The sequence below is a fragment of the Leucoraja erinacea genome, chromosome 1 (assembly GCF_028641065.1).
Source record: "Leucoraja erinacea ecotype New England chromosome 1, Leri_hhj_1, whole genome shotgun sequence".
Lineage (NCBI taxonomy): Eukaryota > Metazoa > Chordata > Chondrichthyes > Rajiformes > Rajidae > Leucoraja > Leucoraja erinaceus.
In genome coordinates this window covers 94,653,547-94,669,521 of record NC_073377.1, presented here as the reverse complement: position 1 = coordinate 94,669,521, position 15,975 = coordinate 94,653,547, and the positions used below count along the sequence as shown (strand labels likewise).

At 42.0% G+C, this 15,975-nt stretch overlaps 1 protein-coding gene across 3 annotated transcripts; it reads left to right on the top strand.

The window, feature by feature from the left end:
- Positions 1-994: 994 nt before the first annotated feature.
- Positions 995-15,186, top strand: LOC129699435 (heterogeneous nuclear ribonucleoprotein D-like). Of its 3 annotated transcripts, none has more exons than XM_055639212.1 (9): positions 995-1,343; positions 2,275-2,443; positions 3,792-3,953; positions 6,845-6,976; positions 11,608-11,710; positions 12,786-12,953; positions 13,451-13,566; positions 13,822-13,922; positions 14,849-15,186. In XM_055639212.1, the coding sequence occupies exons 1-8, from the start codon at positions 1,258-1,260 to the stop codon at positions 13,906-13,908; spliced, it is 1,023 nt and encodes a 340-aa protein (XP_055495187.1). In that variant the 5' UTR covers positions 995-1,257; the 3' UTR covers positions 13,909-13,922; positions 14,849-15,186. The 3 variants fall into 3 exon arrangements, with proteins under 3 accessions (XP_055495187.1, XP_055495207.1, XP_055495198.1); XM_055639223.1 differs by having other exon boundaries at positions 997-1,343; positions 11,608-11,677; XM_055639232.1 differs by lacking the exon at positions 13,451-13,566.
- Positions 15,187-15,975: the final 789 nt, after the last annotated feature.

Below are 15,975 nucleotides of genomic sequence, written 5' to 3'. Positions count from 1 at the left end.
AGAAAGGGGAGAGAGGTGTCAAATAGTTCAGGTGAATTACAACACCAGCCTCCGCAATCAACACCATCTTCCGACATTTCCATCACCCCCAACGTGATCCCACCACCAGTCACATCTTTCCTTCTCCACCCCTTTCCACTTTACGCAATGACCTTTCCCTCCGCAACTCCTTGGTTCACTCATCCCTTCCCACCCAAACCACTTTCTCTCCAACCCAAAACGTCCCCTATCCGTGCTCTCCAGAGATGCAGCTTGACCTGCTGAATTACTGCATCAATAAATGAGCACCAGCAGTTCCATGTATCCCCTTCTGCCTTATACTCTTTAGTGGTAACTCTGCCCGTACACATCCTCTCCCTCTGGTCCACTTCCAATTCCTCTGAACAACCTGAAAGTCTCTCGTTGACCTTAGTTAGCAGGTTAAGAGCAAATGGACGTGCAAAAACACCTCTGGACCTGTCCCTGACTGGGGACAGCTTGTTCCTTGTTCCACCAAAATTATTCCAAATGGAATTTAAACTGGAGGCTGACGTTCAGGGCAGGCAATTAATTACTTATGCCCAAAGATCATCGAGCTCCACTCTATGATCTTTGCTTTTGCCACCCAAGAAAGATGAAACACATATGCCAACGCGATGTCTTCCTCTCTCCCCCTCCCCTCACTTTACCCAACCCCTTTCCACATCCCTCCTTCCCCTTCCTCGGCTTCTCCTTCTCATCCTTCCCCCACCCATATGTACTCATGTTCCATGTTCCCCATCCACCCTACTTCTCCTCCCTCCCTCCCTCCCCCTGTCATTTCCTCTCGTGCTGCCACACAGCATTTCCCGCCGCCACACAGCATCAACGTTCCACGGCGGGCGCTTCCATTGTGCACGGTGTCCCCGCGTTTGGCGCATGCGCGCGTGCTGCCGGCGGGAGCCGCGACACAAAGAGCCGCGCGGGGATTGGGCGGCGGCGGGTCACGTGACGCCTATATAAGGCGTGCGAGCGGCTCCCGGGCTTCTCCCTGCCCCGCGCCGCCATTTTGTTGCTGTGAGACGAGCATTAGCGGCGGCGGTGGCGGCGCCGGTCCACTGTCACCTTGCAACCTTCCCTTCCTCACTCCCAGCCGCAGCCGCAGCTGTAGGTCAGTCGGTGGCATCGACACCAGCCCGCTATCGCGCCTCTAGCAGGGACGGAGCCCGTCACACCTGCCGCTCGCTGCCCGCCACCGTGGAGCCGCCGTACGCCTACAACCCGCCGCCCGTCAGTCTCATGGAGCAGCCCATGGTGGCCGCGGGCTCCGAGGAGTTTCCCGAGGGAGCCAAGATCAACGCCAGCAAAAACCAGGAGGACGAAGGGTGAGTGCGGCCTGGGCTCGGCTCGGCTCCCACGCCTGTGCGGAGGGGAGGAACCGGGTGGGGGTCGGCGTGGCCCGGCCTGGCCCGGGGAGGGGCGGTGGTGGCTGCAGTGGGACCGGGGTCGGGGAGGAGGTGCAGGGGCGACACTGGAACAAAACCTGGGGGGGGGCAGCCTGGGGCTCCTCTGACTGTGGTGATCGTCCCCGGTTGTGTTTAACTTTGCGGCCAAGTCTGGTCTCTTGGCTCAGTCCGTGTTCATGTTGTCCAGTCTCTTTAGTTGGCGGGGTGGGTGTCGGCCGGGCGGGGCTCTGGGGGAAGGGAGTGCAGGCTTCTTCCCTTCTGCTTGATTTTGTATCCCTACGTGCCTTGGCGCCTTGTGGTGTGTGACCTAGTTTTGATACCTCCTCTCTTTCTTCTGTCTGTTTTTAGTTTGGCCTTTTGTTTTCCACCCGTGGCCCGGTGAAATCAAATAATTGCTGAACGAAATTGTTCTTCTTGCTGCATTTTTCTCTTTTCTTGGCGTGTTGGGATTTTTTATTGGCATTCTCTCTTTTTTCGCACCGCCCTCAAAATAACATCGTGTAGATTATTACACTGGCACTGAAGCTGCTGTTGGTTGGTTATAAATAAAAAAATGTCACTTAAAATTGAAATTTTAGGAAACAATTTGGTGGGAAGATCTACCTGGCTTTCGTTAACTTATAAATACACCGTAATGAGCACTTGAGATGAAAAAAAAGCAATGTTTTCTCCCCGTCCCCGTCCCCCTACTCCCAAGCATGAAATCCAAGTAAGAAATTCACAAGCATGATGACCTGTTTAGATAACATGGAAAAACAATGTTTAATTTGCCCTGTGCATTGTTTAGTTTTGCACAGCTCAAAATTTACAGTAGGAGGTCAAGATCATGATATACATTTTATGTTCACAGAAAAATGTTCATTGGGGGCCTTAGCTGGGATACAAGCAAGAAGGATTTGACAGATTACTTGTCCAGGTTCGGTGAAGTAGTGGACTGTACCATAAAAATGGACGCGGTGACGGGACGGTCAAGAGGATTTGGTTTTGTACTATTCAGAGAACCTGCAAGTGTGGACAGGGTAAATCATATCCAAACTTCTAATACTGATACCGATCATATTGAAACAGATGTGTTTGTGCGCCCACAGATTTTAAAAAAGGAAATATTTAGAATTGTGTTATAAATGGATATCAAGTCTTAGAAAATTTGAATATCCTGTTGTGACACAAAACAAGAGAATTTTATTTTTCCTCCTTTTGGGTACAATGTTTAGTGAAATTGTTACGTTTCTTTTCATAAATATTTAGAATGTCTAATTGGGACACATTTCTGGTATGTAACTTCATTCGTGCTATTCTGTAAGTAACAGTTGTATTGACCTATTTAGTAGTGGGTTAGAGGGGAATTGGGTAAATGTCACACAAAACAGTACAGCACAGGAACAGGCCCTTTGGCCACCAGTGTCTGTCGAGTATGATGCCAAGTTAAAATACTTTCCTTGCCTGCACAAGATCCGTATCCCTCCATTTAGTCATTTGTATCAATTCCATTTCTTGGATGCTACTGCATAATTTTTAAGGAAAGGACTCCATGGAATGAATGTTCCAAAAGCAACTTTGAACAAATTAAATCAAATCTGTGGTTTGTATATACATGTTGGCTTACAGATAGCTGACTGAAGTGTTAGACTGCAGTAAATCCATGTTATGTAAATGATCTATAGTTGTGAAAATTTTGTTCAAAACTCAATCCATTTTTGAAGATATTTGTTGTCAGCAGGGAATGATACCAAGAAGCGTGCAGTTTGTGTTCTTGTGGCACTGACCTCTGCTTTTCACCCCAGGTCATGAATCTAATTGGCAGGAAGCTAGGTGAGTAAAGAGCGGATGTGATCATTTTAAGTACACAAAATGTGCTTTTTGTTATTGATCCCCGCTGGGAAAAATATATTGGATTGAGGTAAGAGTTTCCATGCACCTGAATTTGACCTCTGCTGCAGAAGTTTAAATATCTTCTTGGCTTTTTATACCAGAAATGTATTTAAATTTTGGAAACTGTTCTGTTCCCATTTAAAATAATTGGGGTAAAATTTTAATTCGTGAATTTATCTAAAGATATAATTTGGTCACAATAATACCAAATTTCATTGGCCTTTTTTATTGTAGAGCCAGATAAGTAACACAGCTAATGTTTCTGTGTGTGTTGCGATTGACTGATAGCATTGTATTCAAAAGCTGAGATTTGAGTAGAATGAAAAAAACTTCAGAAGATAAGAGTTCATTTTCCTCTGCCTAGTCACACTTTTGTAATCACAATGTTAGCCCAAGTATTTAAATTATGTTTAGACAGTTTTTGTTTCAATACTGAATAAGTTTAGGTTGCTGCTGAAAATCTTTTGTACAGAAACTGTCCTTCATCTCTTCTAGGTGTTGGAACTGAAGGAACACAAGCTTGATGGGAGGCTTATTGACCCCAAAAGAGCAAAGGCAATAAAAGGCAAGGAGCCAGCTAAGAAAGTTTTTGTTGGTGGCCTAAGTCCTGATGTGCCCGAAGAAATGGTTAAAGACTATTTTGGAGCATATGGAGAGGTAAGTTTTAATTTTGAGAGGTGCTGCTTTTGAGATTAATGGGAATATTGTTTATCTGATCTTTCTGTACATAACGGTTTGGCTGTGTTATATCTAGTATATTAAAGTGTACATGGGGAACATTTACCTTGTTTCAGTCCTGTAAACACCAATTGTAAGGCATTGCATACAGTACAGAAGACAAATGTAATAAGTATATTCTACTTGGGACTATGACATTATTGTGCATTCCAAATTAATGGAAGAGCCTGGGGGGTGGAACACTTGAGCCGGTTCCACCATTCAATCTGATTGAATCTTGATTTCAACTCTGCTTCCTTGCTCTTCCATTTCTATCAACTCCTTTGTGGTTGTAACTCGAAAGTTATCTCATTACTGTGACCCTTTGTTCTGAGACTGCCCCTAGCTCTAGATACCATCACCAGGGGAAATCAGCTTGTTAGCATCTGTCACTCCCCCTCTGTATCAATGTTTCAATAGGAGCTGCATTGTCTTCTAAGTTCTAGGTATAGGTCCAACTGCTCTTATGTCAGTAACTTCTTCCCAGAAGTTAAGCAAATTTACTTTTTCTGCATAATCTCCAGATAACTTAAATGTGAAGATCAAAACTGTATGCAGTGCTCCAATAAAGCTTGAGTTGCATCAAACCATTATTTTTATATTCTATCCTTTACAATAAAGGCAACCTCAATCAGCCTTTCTAATTACTTGCTGTGCTAGAGTGGTTACATTGTTTCAGGCACCAGGCCCCTAAGATCCCTCTGTTCCAGAACATTTAGTCATTTTACACTTTAAATATTTGTTTTTGTCTTCAAATATTTGTCTTCAAAGCAGATAACCTAATTTTCGTACTTTAAACTCCATCTTGTAACGTATCCAAAATTTAACCATTGCATCCATTTGTAGACGTGTATTCACAACTTGCTTGTCTTGCATTCCAAATTAATGCAAGACGTAACTCTCGCAAAGCTCAGCCCTCCCCATCTTACTTTAATCATGTCAAATTCAGCTCCTATACACTCTTCATTCAAATCATTAGCGGTTTGCTTCTTGTGGCACCCCACTGGTTAGTGATCGCCAATCTGAAAATTAACCTTGTTCATGCCATTACAGGTGCACAACCTTTTATCCGAAAGCCTTGGGACCAGACACTTTTCGTAATTCAGAATTTTTCGGCTTTCGGAATGGAAGATTTTTAGTGTAGATTTTAACTGCTGGCTCAGTGATAGAGTGCTCGGCTCGTATCCGCAAGATCGCGAGTTTGCTCCTAGATCCCGGCAGTTATTCGATCGCGAGTCTTGAATGTAGTTGTTTCTTGCAGAATAGGGAGGGTTAGGCTGGGATCATTCTCTGCGAGATGATCTTGGTGCGGGAGACAAGTGTAGGAGAGGTGTACTGACTGTGTGGGTAGAACTTTGGAAGTGATTGCCCACCATTCTCAAAAGCCGCTGTGTCTCCCTGTCCCTCCAAATCCAGAGGAATCCGCTCCCTGATGGGCCGCTACGGCGACAAGTGCCAGTTCGCCCACAGCCCGAGCTGCGCCACCCCAAGAACAAGACGTACCTTGCACTCCATCAGCTTCTGCGTGTTCCTCTGGAGTTGGAGCGGGGCTGGGCTGAAGTTGCTGATCTGGGATCTCCGTGCTTGCAATGGGCCTGGGGGTCAGTGTCCCGATGAGGGGGCGCAGCTCGGGCTGTGGGCGAAGTGCCATGTCGCCGTAGCGGCCCATCGGGGAGCAGCTTCTGGTGGTCCTGACGTTTCTCAGCTCCTGTCCAGGGGGGTGGCCGGAGACGTCAGGACCAACAGGAACTCGCTCCCCGATGCGCCGCTACGGCGACAAGTGGCAGTTCGCCCACAGCCCGAGCTGCGCCCCCTCATCCGCAACCCGGGTTCCTCTGGAGTTGGAGCAGGGCTGGGCTAGAGTTGCTGCTGGCTGTGAGTCTCTGGGATCTCCGTGCTTGCAGTCGGAGTCCCGTTGGTCCTGACGTCTCCGGTGACTGGCACTGACCTGCTGGCATCGCCGACGTGAAGACAGTGCAAAGCCCCCGCGCCGGTGCAATGGGCGGGGAGCTTGAGAGGGGAGGGAAGGGGTCGCACTCATGGCCGGGAAGCAGACGGGTGTAGGTGGGGTGAAACTGAAGGGAGCGACAATCTGCTGCTGCCTGCCCGCTGACTTTAAAAAGTTCCCACGCAAGACTCACGATACACTGTGTATCGTGATTCTACCGTGGGAACTTTTTAACTCAGCGGGCAGGCAGCAGCAGATTGTCAATTATTAACCCTCCCGTGCAATATACCCTCATCTTCTCTTTTATGAATGGGGATTTAGTTCCCCTTTCTTCGAGGACCGACCGGAAGTTCCGCTGTCACCTCTGCGGGCTGCCCTCGGTGAACGTCTTCAAGGACCGAAAAAACGGCCGCTATTCTGAGCTTTTCGTTATTTGGAACTTCGGATAAAAGGTTGTGCACCTGTATATCAACCCCCTGCCATCCTGCACACTTTGTGGTGCATTCTTAAAATACCTGACTGATATCCAAATATACAACTACTTTATCCGCTGTTTATGCCTTCTCAAAAACCTAGCAATTTATTTTCTACGGATTTGCTATTAGGCCAGCATACAAGTTTATTTGTTGTAATTTTAACATGTGAAATGAGAATTCAGATTTGTGATTAGTTTAATGTGGAAGTGCTTTTTGAACTCGGTTAAGATTTATGTTATCCTTCGTATGCATTGTGATTACTTTGATGTAATGATGCTTCATTTAAAAGTTAATTCTAATTTTATGAAGAGTGCAATTGCCAATTTGTGGAAGCAGACTACAGCTTCCTTAAGACTGAAACAACATGCAAAAATACCTAAATTATTCTTAAATTGGTTTTCATCTAGATTGAAGGCATTGAACTTCCCATTGACAACAAGACGAATGAACGGAGAGGATTCTGCTTTATCACATTCAAGGAAGAAGAACCAGTGAAAAGGCTTTTGGAGAATAAGTATCACAATATAGGCTCAAGCAAGGTAGATCCAGCCAAAATTCTTTACAATGCAGAGGTGATCATTTTGGGAACAAAGCTCCTTTACAACAGCTGTAACAGTATTTGTATTTTTTTTTTAAACCAACCAAAGGCAGAATATCCCAGATATTGGTAGTGCTCAGTAGGTCAGAAATATCTAATGGTGGGAGAAAGTTCATATTTCAGTTAAATGTAGTGTGGTGCATTTTGGGAAGTCCCGCCCAGGCAGGACCTTCACAGTAATTGGCAGGGCTCTGGGGAGTCTTGCAGAGCAGAGAGATCTAGGAGTGCGGGTACATAGTTCTTTGAAAATGGTGTCACAGGCAGATACGGTGGTCACGAAGGCTTTCGTCAGTCATGGTTTTGAGTATAGAAGTTGGGATGTTATGTTACAGCTGTACAAGGTGCTGGTGAGGCCAAGGTTGGGAGTATTGTGTTCAGTTTTGGTCACCCTGCTATAAGAAAGATGTTAAACTGGAAAGAGTGCAGAGAAGATGGGACTATTCCTTGGAGCGTATAGGATGTGAAATGATCTTGTGTGTATAAGATCATGAGGGAGTAGATAGAGTAGATGCAGTCTTTTACCCAGAGTAGGGAAATCAAGAAACACAGTTCAATTTTTAGGGTGAGAAAGGAAAGATTTAATAGGAATCCCTGGAGCTCCAGAATTTCTTGAACCTGTTTCCTGTTAATTGCTTACTGCTTTTGTACCTGGATCTTTGCTGTTTCTTAAGCCACTGGCAGGTTGATTCGGTACATTCTGTGTCTGTTGCCCCTGTGTCTTTCCATTTCTAGATGTTAGTAATACTTGCCAATAAATTAAGTCAACCCTTTTGCATCTTCCCTGATAGATCACTCACGTTTAAGATAAACTGCAAGCTACCTGGATGCTTGTAATTTATATTTGAAATTGTTCAATGAATAACTTGTCATATCTGGAAATACCCAAGTAAATCACTCAAAGCCTGTTAACACCGTGGCAATTGATTAATATACTGCGTGTTTTTTTCTTTCTTGCCTTAAACTTCTATAAATGTATGGACTGATTCACTCAAGCTAACTTCTGTGGTGTTCATTTTAATATGGCATATATGATGGTGCCCATTGACTGCCTTTTAATCTAAATGTTCCTGCTGCATCTTCCAAAATTTGATCTGACCCGTCCTGATTAGAGGCACAATATGCTAGACTAACAGATCCAGTGGCCCAGGTTCAATCTTGACCCCAATTGCTGCTGCATGAAGTGTGCGTATTCTCCATGTGACTATAAGTTTCCTCCTACATCCCATGGGCATGAGGGTTGGTCGGCTAATCTAACCAGTGCAAATTGCTTGTTTGGTAGAAGGAATGTTAATAGTTGTGGAGAAAGAACAAAAACATGAATTGGTGTAGGTGCTTGATGATTGGCAAAGGCTAGGCCAATGGACCCATTTTCATGTTGTATGATCTGACTTTGTGTCAACTTTGGCTTCCTTACTCATCACTTTCAGGACACTGGCATGTTTACAAGTTGTCTCAATTCTAATTCCAGGTGACACCTTGAGTGTGTCAGTTCACTTGTTTCACTAAAGATATGTCGCTTAATATAATGGAATGTTTTAAGGATCAATCTTGGTAGTTCTTTGACTAAATAACTGGCAGATACTTGGACGGTCTCTCTGGAAAGCTATCTATCCTATGGCAGGTCTTTTCTTTATCTTATCTGCTGATTAGATGTGTCTGCATTAAAAAAGGGCTCTAGGTAAATCTGGACCTTCCCTTATTTTCATTTGGTCATGGGCTGATTTGAATGACCAGTCTTCATTTAGGAGTTGAGGTTATCTTTTGCTCTTTTTGGCATCTCATCTAAGCCCAGTGATGCAAATGTGCAAATACCTATTCAGCTAGTTCCAAAAGCAGCTTTATTTCTTTGCAATGTTTGGGACCTTTTGAAGAAATTGGCTAATTTGAGTGGTTGCAATTCAAATTAATTCCTCAATTAGAAACATAATGCTGATCCTTGAGGGCAATATCTTGGAATTGTTTCCAGAGAGCACTATATACACCATGACTGCTTTAGAACCACTGCCTACTTGAGGGTAACTAGAGCTTGACACTAAAAGTTCCCTGGTGCAATTTATATGGGCCTTTAAGTTTTTAGTCACAAGAGCTATATTAACTAAACTAGATCATGAATCTTAATTGTGGAAACTTTAAGAAGCTCCCAAATTATTTTCATCAGTTGACTAATTATTTCTTAGAACAAAGCAGTATAGTGCTGAAACATGCCTAGAAGGAGCACAATATCTATGCTGACCATGATACCAAATTAAGTTAACTTCATCTCATTGTATATGGTCCATATCCAGTTACGTGCCGCACCGTTTTTAAAAAAATTGGCTCGGTAGAATACAAAGACCTTTGTGGGGGTTCCTGCAACCCTCTCTCTATAACCTTGGGTTGATCCCATATGGTTATCTGCATCTGGACCCATTAGAGATCGTACGTTTCTTATTTTTTTATCTCTACCCATATTGACTGTGGATGATCAGCCATGATCACATTGAATGGTGGTGCTGGATCAAAGGACTGAATGGCTTACTCCTGCACCTATTGTCTATTGACTCCGTGAACGAAACCGCCATTATTTTCTCAGTGCTCCTATGACATTTTCCTTCGTTGGTAATGTAACAGCTCCAGCTCTTTTATCAACCTATCACAACTGAAAAACCAAAAGCCAGACATGTTGCAGTCCTGTCCCTCTTGCAACCAAGTCTCAGAATAACCACAATCTCATAGTTCCGTACAATTATACAGGCTTTAAGTTCATTTACTTCATGATACTCCTCTATCATTGCCTTCTAGTGCCAGAGACCTAGGTTTGATCCCGACTTTGTGTGTGGCCTGCGTGGAGTTCACATGTTCTCTCTGTAATCATGAGTTTCTTAGGGTGCTCCAGTTTCCTTGCACATCCCATAGATGTGTGGGTTTCTAGATTAATTGAGCCCTGTCATTTGCCCCTAGTGTGGAGGGAGTGGATGTGAGAGTGAAATAACATAGAACTAGTGTGAAAGAGTGATCGCGCTGGACGGTGGGCTGAACTGCCTGTTTCCATGCTGTATGTTTGAATCAATCAAACTATGGCTCACCTAGACTGACCCCAACTCTGCTGTTCAATGGATCGACATTAAAGCCCTCTGATATTTGACATTTCTATCTTTGGTGAGGGAAGGTGGAAGATTGGCAATCTATACCTCTTGTTCTTTTATAAACATGTATCAGGTCTTCCCTTCGTCTCCAGTCCCTCAGAGAACATAATCCATGTTTGTTTAATCTCTCCCTTTGCTAATACTGAATCAGACAGGATCCAGATAAACCTCTTCACACTCACGTCAAAGTCTTCCTTTAATGTGGTGACCAAAAGTGCATACTGTACTCCAAATGTGACCACGGCTACAACATAAATTCCTGATTTTTATATTCAGTGTACTGGCATTTAGGGATACTTTCCCTGTGCATTTGATCATATCCTTTAACAACTTTCCTTAATATAAACAACTCTGTCAATTTTTGTTGTCCCATCTACATTTTTGCCTAAGTTTATATATGTATCACATACAAGAGATCTCATCTCTGTGAAACATTACTGATCAGAGACATCCAGTCAGGTAAACGCCCCTCCACCACCACCCTCGGTCTTTCATGGCCAAGCCAATTTTGAATCCACTCTACTAAGTCACCATGGATCATTGGCCTACCCTGAGGTACCTTGTTAAATGCTTTACTAAAGTCCATGTAGACAGCATCTACTATCCTGCCCTCATCAATCTTCATCACCAGCTCACAAAAACTATTTTTAAACATGGCCAGTCCCACACAGTAATGCTGACTATCCCTAAAGCCCATACTTTTTCCAAATGTAGTTAAATCCTAACCCTAGGGGTCCAATAGCTTTCCTACCACTGATATAAGGCTCACTAGCCTATGATTTGCTTGCCATTAAAGGAAAAATATTGGCTACTCTCTGGGACCTTGTCTGGTTAGAGACAATGGAAGGATCTTTATCAGAACCTTGGTACCCTCTTGTCTCAATATTCTGGGGATGATCTCAGGGGGCTTAACCACTTTAATGTATTGTCATAGACCTAACACCATGATCTTCTTGGTCTTATGCCACAGAACATTAGCATATCCCTTACAGAACATTATCCATATCCTTCTCCTTGGTGAATACTCATGCAATATACATGTTTAGTACCTCGCCCAGCTCTGGCTCCAGGCATACATTTCCTTCCCTACCCTTAGGATGCTCCCTCTTGTTTGTTACCCTCTTTACAGTATGTATACAATGCCTTGCCATTGTCACTTAATGACCACTTTTGGCCCTCGTAACTCCCTGGAGTAAGGAGCTCTTTCCTACTCTCAGTACAGACATTTGCCTCGGCCATCTACTGAGGAGAATTGTTTGGGTGATTGGACGATGCAGAGATCCAGAACCATTGCACACAAATCTCTAATTGACAAATGGATTGTGTAATATATGAATCAAGCCTTTCTTTACAGTTCTGAGTCGTCCAAAATATTTGCACAGTAAATTGTAATGTTTCTGAATTTTGTGGCTGTATTTTAACCTGTATTTTTAAATGTTTTTAATAGTGTGAAATTAAAGTGGCACAGCCCAAGGAAGTCTACAGGCAGCAGCAGCAACGAGGAGGCAGAGGTGGAGGTGGGTTTGGTGGAAGAGGTCGCGGTAGAGGGGGTAAGTTAATTTCCTGATGAGTGGGCTTAGACCGTGAAATGGTCTCTTTACTGGAGCAGTAAAGAAATGCATGGCTAGGTAATTATCTGTTTACTTGGTTAACCTACCCCCACTTGTTCCATGGGAGATTATCTGGTTCTGTTTATTGGTTGGGAAAGGATTAAAACACGGTTTGTGGAAGAATAGGATGAGATTAAGTAAATGATTGTCATGTCTTGATCTATATCCGTTTAACAATATGATCTGGTGGTTTGTGGAGTATTTAGCAACTTGGTAGCAATTTATGGTTGGTAATAGAAGAACATGTTGAAGGATGTTGTCCATATATCAGATCTTGTTTCCATTGTTTCTGAGGAGCAGGGTAAATTATGTTTGCTTATTAGAATTGCCCTTTTACCATAGTGGAGGAAAGATTTGAATCACCAATTATAGGATGATACTAATGGTAATTGTCTCATCCAGCAATTCATCTCAGTGATGGTCATTTTGTGTAACCCAAGACTGTCTGGTCTTTCTCTTTTAACACTTCAATGTGTTTGGGTTAGTTGTTGGCAAATGGATGGACTGTAGAATATAATTATGGCTTTTGTTATGCTGCATGACATCCATTAGGTAACTTTTAGATACTTGCATTTTGAAGATTATTGCTTTTGGCAAGAAATGTTTCATTTGAGCAATTCCATTGTCAAATTGCCAGATTTAATATTGCTGTAATCAAAATCACATTGCATAGATATTTGTGATCCTCTGTATTTTCCTAAATTTGTCAGTTGTGCAGTACACATGAGGGCATTTCCCTATTTTGCATATGTGGACATCCTGATATTGACCAATATGGTGTTATCTGGCATTGTATACACAACATGGTAGGATTGGATTCCCTTGTGTGGGCTTTCAATTTCCTTTTATTAGTGGCAAATTCTTGCGTTTCTGGATTATGGCAGAGAACGCAGTGAATATTTTGGCTTTTTTCCCCACTGAGTTTTAGATCTCTGGTTTCCTCTCGCAGACAATTTGGGTTACAATGTGCTTCAGAACAAACTCCAAAGTTGTTTGTATTGCTATCTTTTCTTAGGACAAAATCAGAACTGGAACCAGGGATACAACAGCTACTGGAATCAAGGTTATAGTAGTTACAACAATGGCTATAGCAATCCAGGTTACAATGGATATGGAGGTTATGATTACTCTGGGTATAACTACAACAACTACGGATATGCTCCAGAATATGATACCTACAATAGTAAGTTACAGCATTTGGCTAATTGGCTGGTAATACACTTTTGTGAAGTGGTAAGATTTTTGGTGAAATGTTAATAAATAAGAGGTTTCTTTGTATATATTTGCTCGAAGTATTGACAAAGAAATTGACAATGTTAAATAGCAAATAAGGGTAATTAAATCTTTTTAGCCCATCTGATGTCTGTTTTCTTTTGGTGCCGTTAGACACCGTTTTAGCTTTACTGTTTATTTAACCAAGTGAAATTGTGTGTGTTATTTCTTATGACACCACATTGGTGTCCTTCAAGGTGCTTCATCTGTAGATAGTTTTCAATTGGCCAGTAAACTTTTGTGCCTAAATTTCTATAAAGGAATAAGGTAGTGGAATCAGCTTGTTTTATGTTTGGAGGATTTTTATTACCCATGATAAGGGGAGTATTTAGCTAGCTTTTGTCCAGGTAACAGAGCGTTCCATCTTGGAGAGGAGGAAAAACTAACATTGCTCATATCTCCTCTTAGCAAATGTGCCTCCTGATGGTCAATCAAGGAACGGCATTGATGGTCGTGGAGAAGTCTGCGGCCTGGACTGCCTCACCCTCTCTGCTGAAGGAGGCTGTTTAGAGGCAAGTGGCCAGGTGGGTAAAATTATAGGGGTGAAAGAAGAGAATAGGATAAGCCGTAAATCACAATGAGCTTTTGCCCATTTTCTGCAACCAGCAGAGAATCAAAGTTTGGTGCTGGAATTCTTATTTTTGTCCAGGTTTTACTAAGTTAGGTCAAAGATGTTGTTGGAAACTTGTTAATGGCCACTTTGGTGTGTTTTAAAAAAATGTGTAAATGTAGATATGCAAATTGCATGTTAAACTTGTGAAATCCAATCGCTTTGACAGGTCAGCAGAGCAGCTATGGAAAGGCATCTAGAGGTGCAGGCAGTCACCAGAATAACTACCAACCATACTAAAGAAAAATTGATATAGTTATTTCACTCCAGGTATGTAATATCTTATTGCAGCTAATGGAGGAAAAAGACACTTAAATAATATGCCAGTGTACATTTTTAATAATGTAAAATGACAGGCTTTATTATTTAAAATTTGCTTTGAGCATTGAACTTCAGGTAACCTTAGTTTTCACTTCAAGTGATTTGCAGCTTTTTGTAACAGGAGGTGTTAAAGGTCTGAGGGATTAACACTTTTTAACAAGTCTGTAAATTTAACAGGTAAAGTACTGCTAATGGGTACAAATAAAGGACCCAGCAAGACAAACGAAAAAGTTTCCTTCTAACTCTGACATTATACCTTGTTTGTACCCGCCAGCGGGAACTTCATTGCAGGACACGTGTCACCCTGACCACACGATTCTCTTGGGGCCGCGCATTGCGGACAGAACGTGAGGTGTGCTCGTGAAAATGCTGCCCTGTGGTATGGTCTCTTCCAACATCATGTATCAACGTTAAAGATAAACTGGAAAACTTCAGACTTTGTCTTCAGTCATCTTTGTGTATATATAAATATATAACATTGGATAAACATTTCTTACAGGCATTTGTTTTTTTAATCGATAATGTCTTACTGCATAATTAATTCAGTATTCTTTATTTGGTAACATCTTGTATTTCAGTTATGGATCTTCAGTGTGGTAATTTTATTAAAAAATTTAAACAATGCTGTTTTTTGTTTTGTTTCTTCATAGCTCTGATACAAATGATAACCAAACAACATCAAGCAAGCTGTAGTATATTTTGGTTTGCCTGGGTTAAATGTGTCAGACTTGATAAAGTCAGGTCTGATGTTTCTAGATCTGCTGCAGTAAAATTCTTTCCTGTGCAGCACCTTGAAGTATTGGCCAGTGTGTGTTATAATATGTGAAACTTTGCAAACTACTTTCTGGTTCTAAAACATTTGTGCTTTCTCCTAGGTGGAGAAACGGAGGTATAAACATCAGTATAGCAGAAGAGCATGTGAAGAGGAAATGTTAAACCTGAGAGCATCTGTGTTTTCCTTTGGGACTTTTGTACCACATGAAATCTGAAGTCGACATCTTTTGTGTCCCAAATGTATATAGCATCTAAACATTTTTATGTTATAGTTACTTTGCTTTGTACGACTTGAAACGCATTCCTTAACCTCTGTGTACTGTGATAGTATATAATAAAGTTGCTACTAACTGGTGTGATGCAACACTTGTTTGTTGGCGTACACTGTTGTATGTGCTGCATTGCATCTGTTGCTGAAATAAATGAGTATGAATGCTCAGATGTTAAGTGGATTATTGGGTGGAGAAAAAAAAGGCTTTTGGTTTGCTTCATAATTTGACAGTATAGAGGTAACTTTTGGCTATAGATACAGTAACTGGAGATTCCTTATCTGAAGATAGTTGTATTTTGGCCTTGTCTGAAAGAGAAAGTATATAATGTTTTATTTATCCTGTTTATGTTGGTATTATTCCACAATCTAAAAATATTGTGCATTAGATCTGAAAGTTACTCTAGGTTTAGCTGCTTTCCTCCAGCGTATTTGGTCTAGTCCCCCCCTCCCATAAACTGAGTAATTTTGGAAAGATTTGAAACCTTTGCTATTATTCCCTGGCTGGTGTCAAGTTTGTTGAATAGGATCTTATCTACATGATTGCAGCCTTTTTTTGATGTGGAGTGGGGTGTTGACGGGTTTGCCTCCGACATACTGGTCTTGCTTTTGATTTCATTAAACTACCATGATCTACATTTGTTGACTTTAAACCTTGAGGGTATTGTGATGATTACTGACTTATTTTTATGAATGGATTTTGCATTCTGTTAAACAAACTGTGGACAGGCTTTAATTGTAACTATTGAATAATTTGTTCTGATGAATTGGGTTTTCCATTAAAATATATTAGGAAATGGATTGAATTAGCCCAAGTTGATACAATGCCATGTAGTCTGATGAATGGTCCTGAGCTGAAATGTCGCCTATCCATGTTCTCCAGAAATGCTACCTGTTCTGCTGAGTTACTCCTGTAGTGTCTTTTGATACCAGGTCATTTTGGCTTGGATTAGGTTAGTT